The sequence below is a fragment of the Panthera uncia genome, chromosome A2 (genome assembly GCF_023721935.1).
Source record: "Panthera uncia isolate 11264 chromosome A2, Puncia_PCG_1.0, whole genome shotgun sequence".
NCBI classification, from domain to species: Eukaryota; Metazoa; Chordata; class Mammalia; order Carnivora; family Felidae; genus Panthera; species Panthera uncia.
Genome location: NC_064816.1, coordinates 24,664,347 through 24,678,314, shown reverse-complemented (window position 1 = coordinate 24,678,314; position 13,968 = coordinate 24,664,347). Strand labels below are relative to the sequence as shown.

Below are 13,968 nucleotides of genomic sequence, written 5' to 3'. Positions count from 1 at the left end.
GAAATGGCTGAGCCTGGAACTGGGAAGCCTCTGTCTTATGCTCTTGTTTTATGGGATTTGTTCATAAATCCCATATTTGGGATAATGCTCCCTGAAACTTCTATTCTCTGCTTCTATAATCTTTATGGTGGACAAGTTGTGCTTTTCAGCCACTTTAATGAAGAGACACACCAGAGGAATGTACTCAGGCCTGGTTTGGGGCAAACAATGAGCTGAAGACCTGTGTGGTTAGGGGAGTGGTCCATGTTGCATAAAATGTCTGTTAGGTCCTATTCTCAAGTAAAGGGGACAGGGAAGGGTATCTTTTAAGTTGGAAAGAGACTGTAAAATGTGTTGACTATAGGAGGTATGCTCAGCTTCTTCCTTTTCCCCTGAAGTGGCCCTGAAACATCACCACAGAATCCCAGTGTCCTCTGGAACAAGGTTTGAAATCCTCTGGGTTTTATATACTTTATATCACTTCTAGCTCTGAAATTACCTGATTATGTAGTAAAGCCTTAATTATCTGAATCCAGAATTGCCTCATTTATTCAGAATTTTTCCCTGATTGAGTAATAATATGCTCATTGTTGAAAACTTGGCAAGAAAGAAAATTATGAACACTAGAAGCATCACTCGTAATTATATTGAGAAACAAGTACTATTAATATTTGACATTTTTGTTAATGCTTTTTCTTCTTTACATAATTTCATATCTGTCAAGAATTAATTTGTTAGGAACAGAAACTCTCTCAAAAAAGTTTAAGAAAAATGATTGTAAGGAGTCTCTTGGAACCCAGTTGCTGGAAGGGGAACGAACCTCCTGGGATCTGGAAAGCCCTAGGCTTTTTTGTCTTTGTTTCTTGGGAGCTGTGTGGTCTTTTGTCTCTGCTTCTCTTTGCAATTCTGTTCCCTTTTCCGTACTGAGGCTGGTTTCTCCTGCAAGGGTCTCAGTTTCTGCTCCCCCATTTCTCTTGACTTTGGACTATTGTAGTTCTGATTTTGGCCAAACTTTACTTTTGTATTCTGGAACCAGACTGAAGCTTAATATAAATACGGAGTATCTGATTGGCTCAGCATGGGTCAGATGCTCCCTTTTGTTCAGTCAGCTGTGTTAGGAGACAGGGTTTCTGTAACAACAGTGACCACTTAGGCTCACCCTTGTAAAAGGAGGAGGGGACAATTTCCAAAGCATGGGCTGGACAGCAGTCCCCCAAACAGGTCTACTGCAAGAGTCTGCTTTTATTGATAAACATTCTCATAAATGATTTGCCAGATCATTAAAGACTCTTCATAAATACAATTTTATGAACCATAATTTATTTAACCATTTTCCTTAATTTGGATATTTAATAGTTTCTTTTTTCTTCACACTGTAGAAAGCTACGTATTGCCTGTACATACATCTTAGAGATGTTTTGCATTTTTGAGAGCCTTTAAATCATGTGAACTTCTAGAATGTCCTAGGAAGTTGCATTTCTATAATTTGAAGTCACTTCCTCAAGCTCTCTAGTTTCTGATTTTATAAGAATTGAGGTATCCTTGGTGGTTTTCCCCTCTTGAAGTCTTTACCTATGAACTCTTTGGACAATTTTAAACTAGTGAAAAGAGCACAAGCTTTGGGGTTTTGAACATCTGCTAGTTGCTGATTTTTGGCCAGTTTCTTCAATTTAAGTGGAAAAATAATATCCAAGAGTGTTGTTGGAAATACGAAGAGAGATAATGCATGTAAGAATTAATGCCTGTCATTTAATGCATGCCCAAATGTTGATCCCTTTTTATAGTTAGTGTCCTTGCATATTCAATAATCAGTGTAGGACTATTTTTGGCTGTTCTTTCACACCTCTTATTTTGCCTTAAATTGATTTAAAAAAGAAAACCTCATGGTTTTGGATGTGTATCACAAGTATTTTAAGCACTTTGTAGGGGGGCACCAGGCTGGCTTAGCTGAAGAGCATGCAACTCTTTTTTTTTTTTTTTTAATTTTGTAAATTAAGTTTATTATTTTGAGAGAGAGAGAGAGAGTGCATGCATGCATGGGAGCACAAGCCGGGAAGGGGCAGAGAGGAGAGACAGAATCCCAAGAAGGCTCTGCACCATCAGTCCAGAGCCCAGTGCGCGGCTTCAATTCATGAACTGTGAGATCATGACCTGAGCTGAAATCAAGAGTTAATTGCTCAACTGACTCAGCCACCCAGGAACCCCAGTCTTTTTTTAAAGATTAAAAAAAATGTTTATTTACTTTTGAGAGAGCGCAAATAGGGGTGGGTCAGAGAGAGGGGGACAAAAGATCTGAAGTGGGCTCTGCACTGATAGCAGCAAACCTGATGTGAGGCTTGAACTCTCGAACTCACAAACCACGAGATCATGACCTGAGCTGAAGTTGGACGCTCAGCCGACTGAGCCACCCAGGTGCCCCCTGCACCAAATTTTTAAAAAAACACATTGAAGATAAAGCTCTGCTCTGGAGTGAAGGCAAACTTCTATGTCATTTTTTTTTTAAAGCAGTGAAAGAATTGACTCCCCTTTCTTTTTCACTTCTGCTTTTTTGAGTTATTCCCCTTTATGCCTTAGCAAGGTGGAGCCAGAAGTAGTCACCATAGTTTACTTTATCCTAGCAAAGTTTCTTGTTTATTTTTGTGAGAAGAGTGAAAGGCAGTTGTGTGAAGGGTTGTTTCCTTTCTTTCCCTCTTAAACTGGGTGTTCCATAACCTCAGTATTTGATCCTCAGCAAGTTTACTGTTTTAATAAAAATGGGTGTTACATTTAATTGTATGTTGCTGGACCGTCTCATTGAACTGTCTATTCATCAGATATTGGGCAACTACCACATCCAGACACCATTGTGTTCTGGAGATAAAACCTTGATCAACCCTCCCTCAACTTGCTTACAGTGTATCATGGATAGTAGGCCATTAAACAGTGAGGGTTATAATAGGATGGTTTTCAGGTACCAATAATGGCCTGTACATTTCCTTGTGAACTTGTAGCACTTCATAGTAGCTTGATGTAGGTCTCTGGTTTGAGAGTTAGAGCTTTAGTGGCCTCCTGAGCTTAGGCTCCGAGATTTTACAGAGGCTTCTTCAGTGTTACTAAGCTCTGGTTCTGTTATGAAATTGTAGAATTTCAATATGGAGATTATCTGGGATGTTCCCATGCCATCTAGTCCATTCACAAGTACTTGGTGATGAATGATGTGAAACATGAACAATTGTATCTAACTTTACTCTTATTAGAGAGAAATGCTTCACTGTCTATTCCATGGGCAAACTGATCACATTCCCAGTAACATAGTTTAGGTCTTGAATGAGCTGGAATCTTAGACTTAGGTCCATCCTGTTTTGATACTGTGATGTCAGGCCATTTTTTCTACTTTTTAAAATAAGTAAACATTTTTTATTGCAGTATAACATACATGTAGGAAAGCATATAAATCCTAAGTTCTGTGAATTTACATTAAGTGAGCATACCATTCACTACCATAGAGATCAAGAAATAGAAATATTATCACTGCCCCAGAAATTTCCCTTATGTCCTCTTTCAGTCATGATCTATTGCCGCTCCCCCCACCCTGCTCCAGACCCTGGCAACCACTAATCTACTTTCTGTCTCTCTGGATTCTCCTATTCTGTACATTTCATATGCATGGAATCACAACCTATGGCATTTTTTTGTCTGGCTTCTTTCACTTAGTATAATTTTTTCAAGGTTCATCCATGTTGTAGCATATATCAGTATTTCATTCCTTTTATGGCTGAATTTTCTATCATTTTTTGAATTTTATATCAGTATATGGAAATATAACATTTGGTTTATCCATTCATCATTCAATGGAAATTTGGATTTTTTTCCAGTTTTGGCTATTATAAATAATGCTGCTATGAATATTCACTTGTAAGTTTTTGTATGAACATATGCTTTCACTTGTCTTAGAGTGAAGTGAAATTGTTGTGTCATAAAGTAACTCTCTATGTTTACTTTTTTTGAGAAACTACTAAACTGTTTTCCAGGGTGACTGTATTTTCACATTTCCATTAGTAATGTGTGAGGGTTCTAATTTCTCCATATCTTGTAAGCACTTGTTACTGTCTGTCTGTGATTACAGCCATCCTAGTGGATTTGAGGTGGTATCTTATTTTAATTTTATTTGCATTTCCCTGATGACTAACGGTGTCGAGTGGCCTTTTATGTGCTTATTGGCCATTTGTATATCTTTTTGGAGAAATGTCTAATTAGATCCTTTATCCATTTAAAAAATTGGGTTATTTGACTTTTTTGTTGAATTGTAAGAATTCTTTATACAGTCTGTATATTAGATCCTTATCAGATACATGTTTGCAAGTAGTTCCTTCCGTTTTGTGGGTTGTCTTCACTTTCTTGGTAGTGTTCTTTGAAGCACAAAAGTTTTTTAGTTTTTGTTTTGTTTTTTATGTTTTAGTTCTCTATTTTTATTCATTCATTCATTCATTCATTCATTCATTTAGAGAGAGCACATGCATGTGAGAGAGGGAGGGGCAGAGGGAGAGATTGAAAGAAAGAATCTTAAGCAGGCTCCACGCCCAGCACGGAGCCCATTATAGGGCTCAGTCTCATGACTGTGAAATTGTGACCTGAGCCAAAATCAAATGCTTAACTGACTGAGCCACCCAGGTGCCCTGAAGCACAAAAGTTTTAAATTTTGATGAAGTCCACTTTATGTTTCTTTGGTTGCTTATGCTTTTGTTATATCTGAGAAACCATTGGCTAATGCACAGTCATAAAGATTTATTCCTATGTGTTCTTCTAAGACTTTTGTAGTTTTTGGGTGCTTGGGTGGCTCAGTCGGTTAAGCATCTGACTCTTGGTTTCAGCTCAGGTCATAATCTCATGGTTTGTTAGATCAAGCCCCATGTCATTGAGCTGAAGGTGTGGAGCCTGCTTTGGATTCTCTCCTCCTCTGTGCCACTCCCCCACTCCTGTGAACTTTCAAAATAAATAAACATTAAAAAAAAAAACTTGTAGTTTTAACTTTTACACTTAGGTCTTTAGTCCACTTTGGGTTACTTTTTATATATGATATGAAGTAGAGATGTTACTTTTTTAACCTTATTTTGATACATTTTTTGGCTTACATAGTTAGAAAAGTCATTCATTTAGCTTTGTCAAAAGTTAACATTTTACATAAACATAGTACAATAATCCAAAACAAGAATAGATATTGGTATGATACTATTTACTAGACCACAGAGTTTATTGGGATTCACCAGTTTTTCTACTAATGTGCTTTTTCTGTTTCAAGATCCAATCCAGTTTCTACGTTGCATGTAGATATCATATCTCCATAGTCCTCTTCAATCTGTGGAAGTTCCTCAATCTTTTCTTGTATTTCATGTCCTTGATACTTTGGAAGAATACTGTTCATATATTTTGTAGTATGCCTTTCAATTTTGTTTTTTCTGGTGTGTTATCATAATTAGCCTGAGGTTATGAATTACTGGGAAGAATACCCCAGATATGACGCGTCCTTCTCAGTACATCGTATTAGGGAGTACAGGATGTTAAAATTAAAATGTCGCATTATTGGTGATTTAAACCTTGATCACTTGGTTAAGATGATGTCTCCCAGGCTAATACACTATAAAGTTACTATTTTTCTCTTTGTAATTAATAAGTAAGTGTTTATTTTGTTAGAGACTGAGACTGTGCAGTATCTTGTTTTCCATACTTTGCCTGCTAATTTAGCATCCATAAGTGTATCTTACCTGCAGCAATTATTCTGGTGTTCTAATAGTGATTTTTCATTTTCCTCACTCCTTTTGTATTTATTAGTTAGAATTCTTTTATAAGGAAAAGTTGTCCCTTCTTGCTCATCCATCCACCTATCTATATCAATGGGAACTCAAGGATACTTATTATTTGGGTTATAATCTAGTACTATCATTATTTACTTTATTAACCAAATCATTACAAATTTGAACATTGGTGCCTTTTTAGGTTGGCTCCTATGTCCTTTAGACATGCCCCCCCCCCACCCCCACCCTCCTTTTGAGCACTTCCTTTCTGGCATCACAAGATGCCCCATGCTCATCTTGCGTTTTTCCTGTGCTAGCCCTGTAATCAGCTACCTCCCTCAGAAGCCCTGATTCTTTTTTATTGCAGAACAGTATTTAACAATCAACATCTCGGTGTTAGGTGTACTCACTGCTGCTGAGGTGTCATTGCTTTATTTTTTCACATTAAAAGGCCTTTTAAAGGAGACATTATATAGTGTTTAATAGATCTTAAACTATTTTCCAGCCAGTTTTTAAAAATTACATGAAAAAGGTAGACTTGTTTTTTGCTTGTAAGCAGTTTCCGTTTCGGTTTTGAATAAATGTTATTGTCTAATATTGAAGACATAATTTTTTTTAAAGATTTTATTTTACATAATCTCTGCACCCAACGCGGGTCTCATACTTACAACCCCGAGATCAAGAGTTACATGCTCCACCATCCGAGCCGGTCAGGTGCCTCTGAAGACATAACTTTTTTTTTTTTTAATGTTTATTTATTTTTGACAGAGAGACAAAGAGCATGAGCAGGGGAGGGGCAGAGAGAGAGGGAGACACAGAATCTGAAGCAGGCTCCAGGCTCTGAGCTGTCAGCACAGAGCCCAATGCGGGGCTTGAACCCACAAACCGTGAGGTCATGACCTGAGCCAAAGTCGGACACTCAACCAACTGAGCCACCCAGGTGCCCCTGAAGACATAACTCTTACTGAGTTTAGAATTGATCCTCTTTTTAAGGTTTTGGTGATGTTTGTATGTGAATTAATGTTTATGTAGGAGGTCAAGGCAGGCCTGGGATGGCCTAGGATGTAATCTCTACCAGGCCTGAGATGCTAGGTAGGATTGTGAAATGGAGATAGATACTGAGTGACATGGCAACAGGCAGACGCCTGTTCACAGATCACTGAGATTCATGGCAGGCATGAATTTTTCCCATGTCCAAGTGTTACTAGCAATAAGTTAACTGGTGTTCCTAATTTTCTTTCTCCTGGGACCATAATTACTCCCACACTGAAATGGGAATGTCATCCCCATTAGGGTGTGCAGGGGCAAGTGGCAGATAGATATACCTTTAATGAGAATAACCTGATTTAAAACATTTTGTAATACTATTTTCCAGTATATATATTAATATTTTTTCTGGGGTGCATTTTTCCTATTACATCATGATGTGAAATATTTATGCTATACCATCATTTTTAGGCCTTAGTAATTATATCAAATAAAATTTATGTTTTTCTTGGCTTATTACCTGGCCACCTCTCCCTTATTTCTTATAACATGGAAGATCTTAACATAGGTAACAGAACCAGGGTGACATTAGCTGATGCTCTCTGTCCCCCTTTGATGCCTCCCAGGAATGCCAGTGGCCTGGGGGACAGAGATGCCTGGACTTGAGCTGTGGAGAGAGGAAACTTCAAGAGAGAGGCGTCTCCAGGTACTGGGGCCAATCCACAGTTGATTAATGCCTGTATAGTTATCAGGAGCTAACTGACTAACATTGATTGCCCAAGCTTATATTTATACTTTTTTTTTTTTTTTTTTTTTTTTACAAGATAAAGTATGTACAAGGATAATCTAGTAACTGTGGCAATTAGTTTGAGATACTCAAACTGTGGCAGTTTGAGATACTTGGCAATGGTTACTTTTCTTGATTTTTATGGAGTTTAATTGAGGTTTTAAAATTAAATTTTTTTTCTATATTTTGATCTTAAGTACATAGTAGACATTGGAAACCTATAGCATATAAACATGCATTATTTTTTTTGAATATCATATCTATTCCAATATGATCTAACACTGGGTAGTCGTAACAGAATACATTAAAATGAAATTCTAGAATATTTGACTAGTACAGTCAGAGTTTTTAAAAGGTATACTTGATAGTTTATGTAGTTCTTACATCTTTTTAGTTTACTTAAATATATATAGCATACATAAGCCCCTGAAATACACATACACACACAGAGATATATACACACATGTATATTTAAGGTACTCATATGTATGGGTAAAACATACCAAAATTTTTTCTATATTGTCATGATGGTGTTTTAAACCATAGGAAACCAAAGTCCTAAGAAACCACTATGTATATTTGCTTTTGCATTTATATTTTAATTGCAGGAAATAAAAATCTGAAGGGCACTCACATAAAACTGAGTTTAAAGTCTAAGATAAAGCTATTATGGACCACTAAATTTACCAGTATGATAACTCTGGTATAATTTATATGTAATGAGATTTTCATAAAATAGGGCTAACTTGGTTATAAGTTTGCCATTTCTGCTTTAAAAGTAACGAGCAAAATGGTTTCAGGGTTAAGCAAGGGAGATGTATGTATGCATAAAAAAGAAGTACAAATTAAATACTAGGTTGTTGGATGGAACTAATTTGAAGGTATATCCACTGGTTGAAGAAATATATTTTTAGTGTTTACTATGCAGCAGAGACTGTTCTAGGTGTAAAGATAGAGTTGTGAACAAAACAGACCAGATTCTTGCCTTCATGAATTATGGAGACAGGGGTTAAATCAGATTGGTCAAAATGTGGGATACAAAGCAGAGTATGTAGAGAGAAATATTGGCTTTGGTATCATTCTCTATCCAGGAATGGTGCGTGGTTTTCATGTTGTATACCAGCTCTCTAGACCCTTCCCTTAACCCTGGATTGAGAAGGATTATATGCCACATTCTTGCTAGGGGGGAAAGAGGGCTGTGATTCATACAACGATCGCTTCTAGGCATGGAGTGAAGAATGGTGGCTTGTGTACTTTGGAATCAGGCCTAAATTCAGCCCCTACCTCTGGCACTTAGTAAACAAGTAAATTTTAGAAGAGTTATTTTAACTGCTATGAACTTGTCTCTTCTTCTGTAAAGATAGGCAGAATTGACAGAATTATTGTGAAAATTAAAAACTCTGGAAGATACTCATGTAATACTGGTTCTCCCCATCTTTTTTCTTACCTTAGTTTTCTTATATCTACAGTGGGGATACTGGGCTTGTCTGTTATTGTGAGAACTAAATCAGTGAAGTAAATATGTGAAATCACTTTAATATGGTTTATAATGTGATATCTGGAAATGGATGTTTTATCTGAAAATGGAAGATTTTTAGGCTTTTGGGCGGCAGCTGGGGAATGGAAGAATTCATGAATTCTTCCAGAAGTGGGAAGTCTTGGATCCCCACATTAGCAGCCCAACATTAACATAATTTACTCTGTTGTTTTCTCTTCTTTTTGTTATCAGCCACTAGCTAACCTGCTGCTCCTAATCTCATCTCTTCACATTCCCAAGAGAGTCTGAATAGGCCCACTTGAGCACTGGTGTTCTTTTGGGCAGAATTTTCACACCCAGCCACATCTAGGCAGTTGATTGACTGGCCTGTAGAGTTGTTCTTGGATCTGGTGTTCACTAGTGCTTATTCTGACAGTAGCTGTTTTGGCTTATTCTTGCTTGCTTTGCAGTGGCTATAGGGCAGGAGTTTCCCTCAGAAGGTGGCTGTGATCACTGCAGACACTAAACTGACCTATCCTAAGAAATGCAATGATTATTTAAAGGGATTGAAGGAAATTAGGATAGACTTTATGGTGGGAGATGGTCTTTGAGATTTCTTAAACTATGGATTATTATTTTCTCCTTTCATTTTTCTTTGGTATCTGGTGATTTGCAGTACTTCTTGGAATTGATTGAAAATCATTACTTCTTGAAGTCGTTACCAGCTGATAGATCCAATTCTTTTTAGATTTTAGGCTTCCAAAGAAAAGACTCAGTAAGCTTTGAGTTATTAGTAATTCAGTTGGTAAATTCTTCTTTTTTTAAAAATAAAATTTTAATGTTTATTTATTTTTGAGAGCGAGAGAGACAGAGCATGAGTATGGGAGGGGCAGAGGGAGAGGGAGACACAGAATCCAAAGCAGGCTCCAGGCTCCGAGCTGTCAGCACAGAACCCGACGCGGGGCTCGAACTCACGAACTGTGACATCATGACCTGAGCTGAAGTCAGACACTTAACCAACTGAGCCATCCAGTTGCCCCTAAATTATTCTTGATAACCCAAGACTTCACCAATCTGTTAGAGATAACTTTGACTCAGAACTTTTTTTTTTTCCCTAGTGTAAATCCTACTCAATTCTCCCAAGCTTCTTTCATGTTTCATTATTGGAGTTTGTGAACTATTTCTTTAATGTTTATTTATTTATTTTGAGAGAGAGAGTGAGAGCAAGCAGAAGAGGGGCAAAAAGAGGGCAAGAGAGAATCCCAAGCAGGCTTTGCACTTTCAGCACAGAGCCCGATGTGAGACGCTTGATCTCATGAAGCGTGAGATCATGACCTGAGCCAAAATCAAGGTTTGGACGCTTAACCGACTGAGCCACCCAGGCGCCCCTGGTGAACTATGTCTTAAAACTATTTGACCATAGCCAACTAGTAATAGAAGTACCTGCTAATGTTTATAATATACACTCAATATATTTGTCTAACAAAATTTAATTCTTTTTCTTCCAGGTAATTTATCCTCAACATTCCAAACTTACTGATAAGGAAGTAAGTAACAATGTTGCTCTGTATAGTCTACTGTGGTGTTTCTGTTTGTTTTTATTGGTGTATGTGTATCAACATATATAGCTTTTGTTTTCTTTTTCAGAAAACCAATATTTGCTATTTGTCTTTTCCAGATTCAAATTCAGGTAACTATTTTTCATGTGGTGTTTTTGTTGAATTTTATACTGAGAATATTGATTATACTCTTAATATATGAAAATGGATTGAAATAGAATTTTAGAATGCAAACTCAGTTTCAGCCTAGCAAGTCAGTGATTGTGATTCTTAGTTTTGCGATGCCAGCCATGTCTTTTTTGATTTTAGTTGGTTCAATTGTTAAAATAACTGTTATGGGAGCGCCTGGGTGGCTTAGTCGGTTGGGCGTCCGACTTCAGCTCAGGTCATGATCTCGCGGCCTGTGAGTTCGAGCCCCGCGTCGGGCTCTGTGCTGACAGCTCAGAGCCTGGAGCCTGTTTTGGATTCTGTGTCTTCCTCTCTCTCTCTGACCCTCCCCCGTTCATGTTCTGTCTCTCCCTGTCTCGAAAATAAATAAGCATTAAAAATTTTTTTTAAAAAATTATAAAAAATAAAATAACTGTTATGTTGTAATGAGGTAAAACATCAAGGAGCAATAAACTGTTGAGATAGTGAAAAGAGTGAAAACCAGCAACGTTGGTATGTTTGGGGATTTATAGTAAGTAGTTTACTTTCAGTTTGGGATTTGAAAGCTTACCAAGAACTGTAAAAGCAGTGACTTAAAAAAAAAATACAATAGAGTGAATCTGGTTATGAAGCATGGCCATCAATTACTTGTAATAGTTTGTGTGAGTTAATATATGTAAAGACTTGGAATAGTGCCTGGTGTATAGTAAACACTATGTAAGTGTTTGCTATTATTATTAAATTTGGTTTTTCTGGTCTCTTTCAAACTTTCCCTTTGTGTGGTCCTAATTGTTGAAATTTTTCAGGTTGCCTCTTTTGTTTCACTTTCAAAACAGCTTTTCAGACTTGTAGTGACCAGAACATTCAACATCTTAGACCACACACAGTTAGAACCCTATGAAGCAAAGGCACTCCATTATTCCCTTTCCTTTAGTGGTTACTTCTAATATCCTTTTAATTTAGTTTAGTTAATCTGATTTGGGAGATTTGACATTTTAATTTGTAAAAGCATTTTCTCCTTTCCTTGTAAATGTTTCCAGAGTTCTTTTCTATACATTTGCAAGTCAGCCTTCATGAATTGTATAAAAAAGAAATGGTATCTTGGTTAAAAGAAAATGCTTTTGAGAAATCCCAGTAGGACTTTTGTTCTAACTTGGAATTATTGGAATTTCTTAGTATGTTTGTCCATTAATGAAATAAATGATAGAGGGGTCTTATAGGATTTTTCCTCATTTCAGTTAATATTTTCCTTACAAAGTCTACACATGCAGTTCTGAATGTAGTGAGTGTTGGATTGGACTTCCAGGTCTCAGGGTAAGCTGCATTACAGGATAAACTGACTTGTTGTTATTGGAGTCCTGGTGCATTACACTGCACACTCTTCTTTTTGAGATTATAGCTGGTTTTCATGGCTCTCTTTTTCACCTTTCTGCATGAGTTTCAAGGCTAAGAAGATAATTTGGATAGCCTTTTTTATTTTTAGTTTTTATTATAGTTTTTCTTTTAGTCAGTCACTCCATGTATCCCTGTCTTGTTAGAAGTTAAACTCAAATGTAAATCAGAATTTGTTCAGTATTTTAGTCACTTGAGTGACCTACAGGTGTTTTGTAATGCCTTTTTTAAAAGCTGCACATCAAATGAAGTAGGGTTTGTTTTATTTAAAGTACGGTTGAGGGGCGCCTGGGTGGCTCAGTCGGTTAAACGTCCGACTTCAGCTCAGGTCACGATCTCGCGGTCCGTGAGTTCGAGCCCCGCGTCGGGCTCTGGGCTGATGGCTCAGAGCCTGGAGCCTGCTTCTGATTCTGTGTCTCCCTCTCTCTCTGCCCCTCCCCCGTTCATGCTTTGTCTCTCTCTGTCTCAAAAATAAATAAAACGTTAAAGTACGGTTGATACTTAGAAGTGAAATTGACAAAAGGTCTTAAAAGGTGACACCTTGTCATCCTAAGAGATGAGTATTAATCTAGATAGCAATAGGCTGTGAGTTTTTATGTATTTGAGAGTTCTATTCTTAGTTGTGATTATCCAAACAATTTGTTTCACTTATATGTTTATGAAATGCAAGTTGGGATTGCTGTGCTAACTTTGAAATGGATTTGAATTTTTCTCAAAATAGCTTTTCTTGTTTTGGAAGGAAATCCAGGCACAGTAGAACAGTCTTTAGGAAAGAATCATAATCTAAGTTTTGTTTCCATCGTGCACACTTAAAAACAGTGAAACAATATTGAGGAGGGCACCTTTTGGGATGAGCACTGGGTGTTGTATGGAAACCAATTTGACAGTAAATTTCATATATTAAATAAATAAATAAATATCAAAGAAAAAAAAATAAAAACAGTGAAACAAGATTCAGAATCAAGAGTGTATAGGTAAAGAAGAGTGCTTTTGGGATTCCCAAAGGAATGATTTGCCATTCCTCCACTTCCTCCAGCTGCTATCCATACATACCTTATTTTTTGACAATATTAATACATTTATTTATTTTTTAATTATATTAAATATAATTTATATTTATATAAATAAATTAATTATTTATAATTTATTTTTACTTTTAATTTATTAATTTATATATATTCATCATAAATATATATGTTATATATAAAATACATATATATTCTTATAATTTTATATAATATATAAGTATATAATATATATTATACATATTTTTATAATTTTATATAATATATAAATAGATAATATAAATATATAAATATATATTTATTAATTTATAAATTTATTATTAATTTATAATATTATTAATTTATAATAATAAATTAATTTATATAAAAGCTCAGTGGTAGCATCTTGGATTTATTTATTTATTTATAAAATTTAAATCCAAGTTAAAGAAGATGTAGTTTATATATACAATGGAATACTACTTGGCAATGAGAAAGAATGAAATCTGGCCATTTGTAGCAATGTGGATGGAACTGCAGGGTATTATGCTAAGTGAAATAAGGCTGGCAGAGATAGACAGATACTGTATGTTTTCACTCATAGGTGGATCCTGAGAAACTTAACAAAAGACCATGAGTGAGGGGAAGGGGGAAAAAAAAGTTACAGAGTGGGAGGGAGGGAGGCAAACCATAAGAGACTCTTAAATACTGAGAACAAACTGAGGGTTGGTCAGGGCTGGGGGAGAGGGGAAGTGGGTGATGGGCATTGAGGAGGGCACCTGTGGGGATGAGCACTGGGTGTTGTATGGAAACCAATTTGACAATAAATTATATTTAATAATAATAAAATTTAAATCCAAGTTAG

At 36.3% G+C, this 13,968-nt stretch overlaps 1 protein-coding gene across 3 annotated transcripts in view; it reads left to right on the top strand.

Annotated features, from left to right (window-relative positions):
- The window catches only part of DENND6A (DENN domain containing 6A), a 64,910-nt gene that overhangs the window by 3,719 nt on the left and 47,223 nt on the right, over positions 1-13,968 (top strand). For 2 of the 3 annotated variants that reach the window (XM_049640803.1, XM_049640802.1), the window contains exons 2-3: positions 10,510-10,548; positions 10,649-10,691. In XM_049640803.1, coding sequence (XP_049496760.1) covers positions 10,510-10,548; positions 10,649-10,691 — 82 coding nt within the window. Of the gene's footprint in view, positions 1-7,363; positions 7,444-10,509; positions 10,549-10,648; positions 10,692-13,968 lie in introns of all 3 variants that reach the window. The other variant, XM_049640804.1, reaches the window with a different exon arrangement.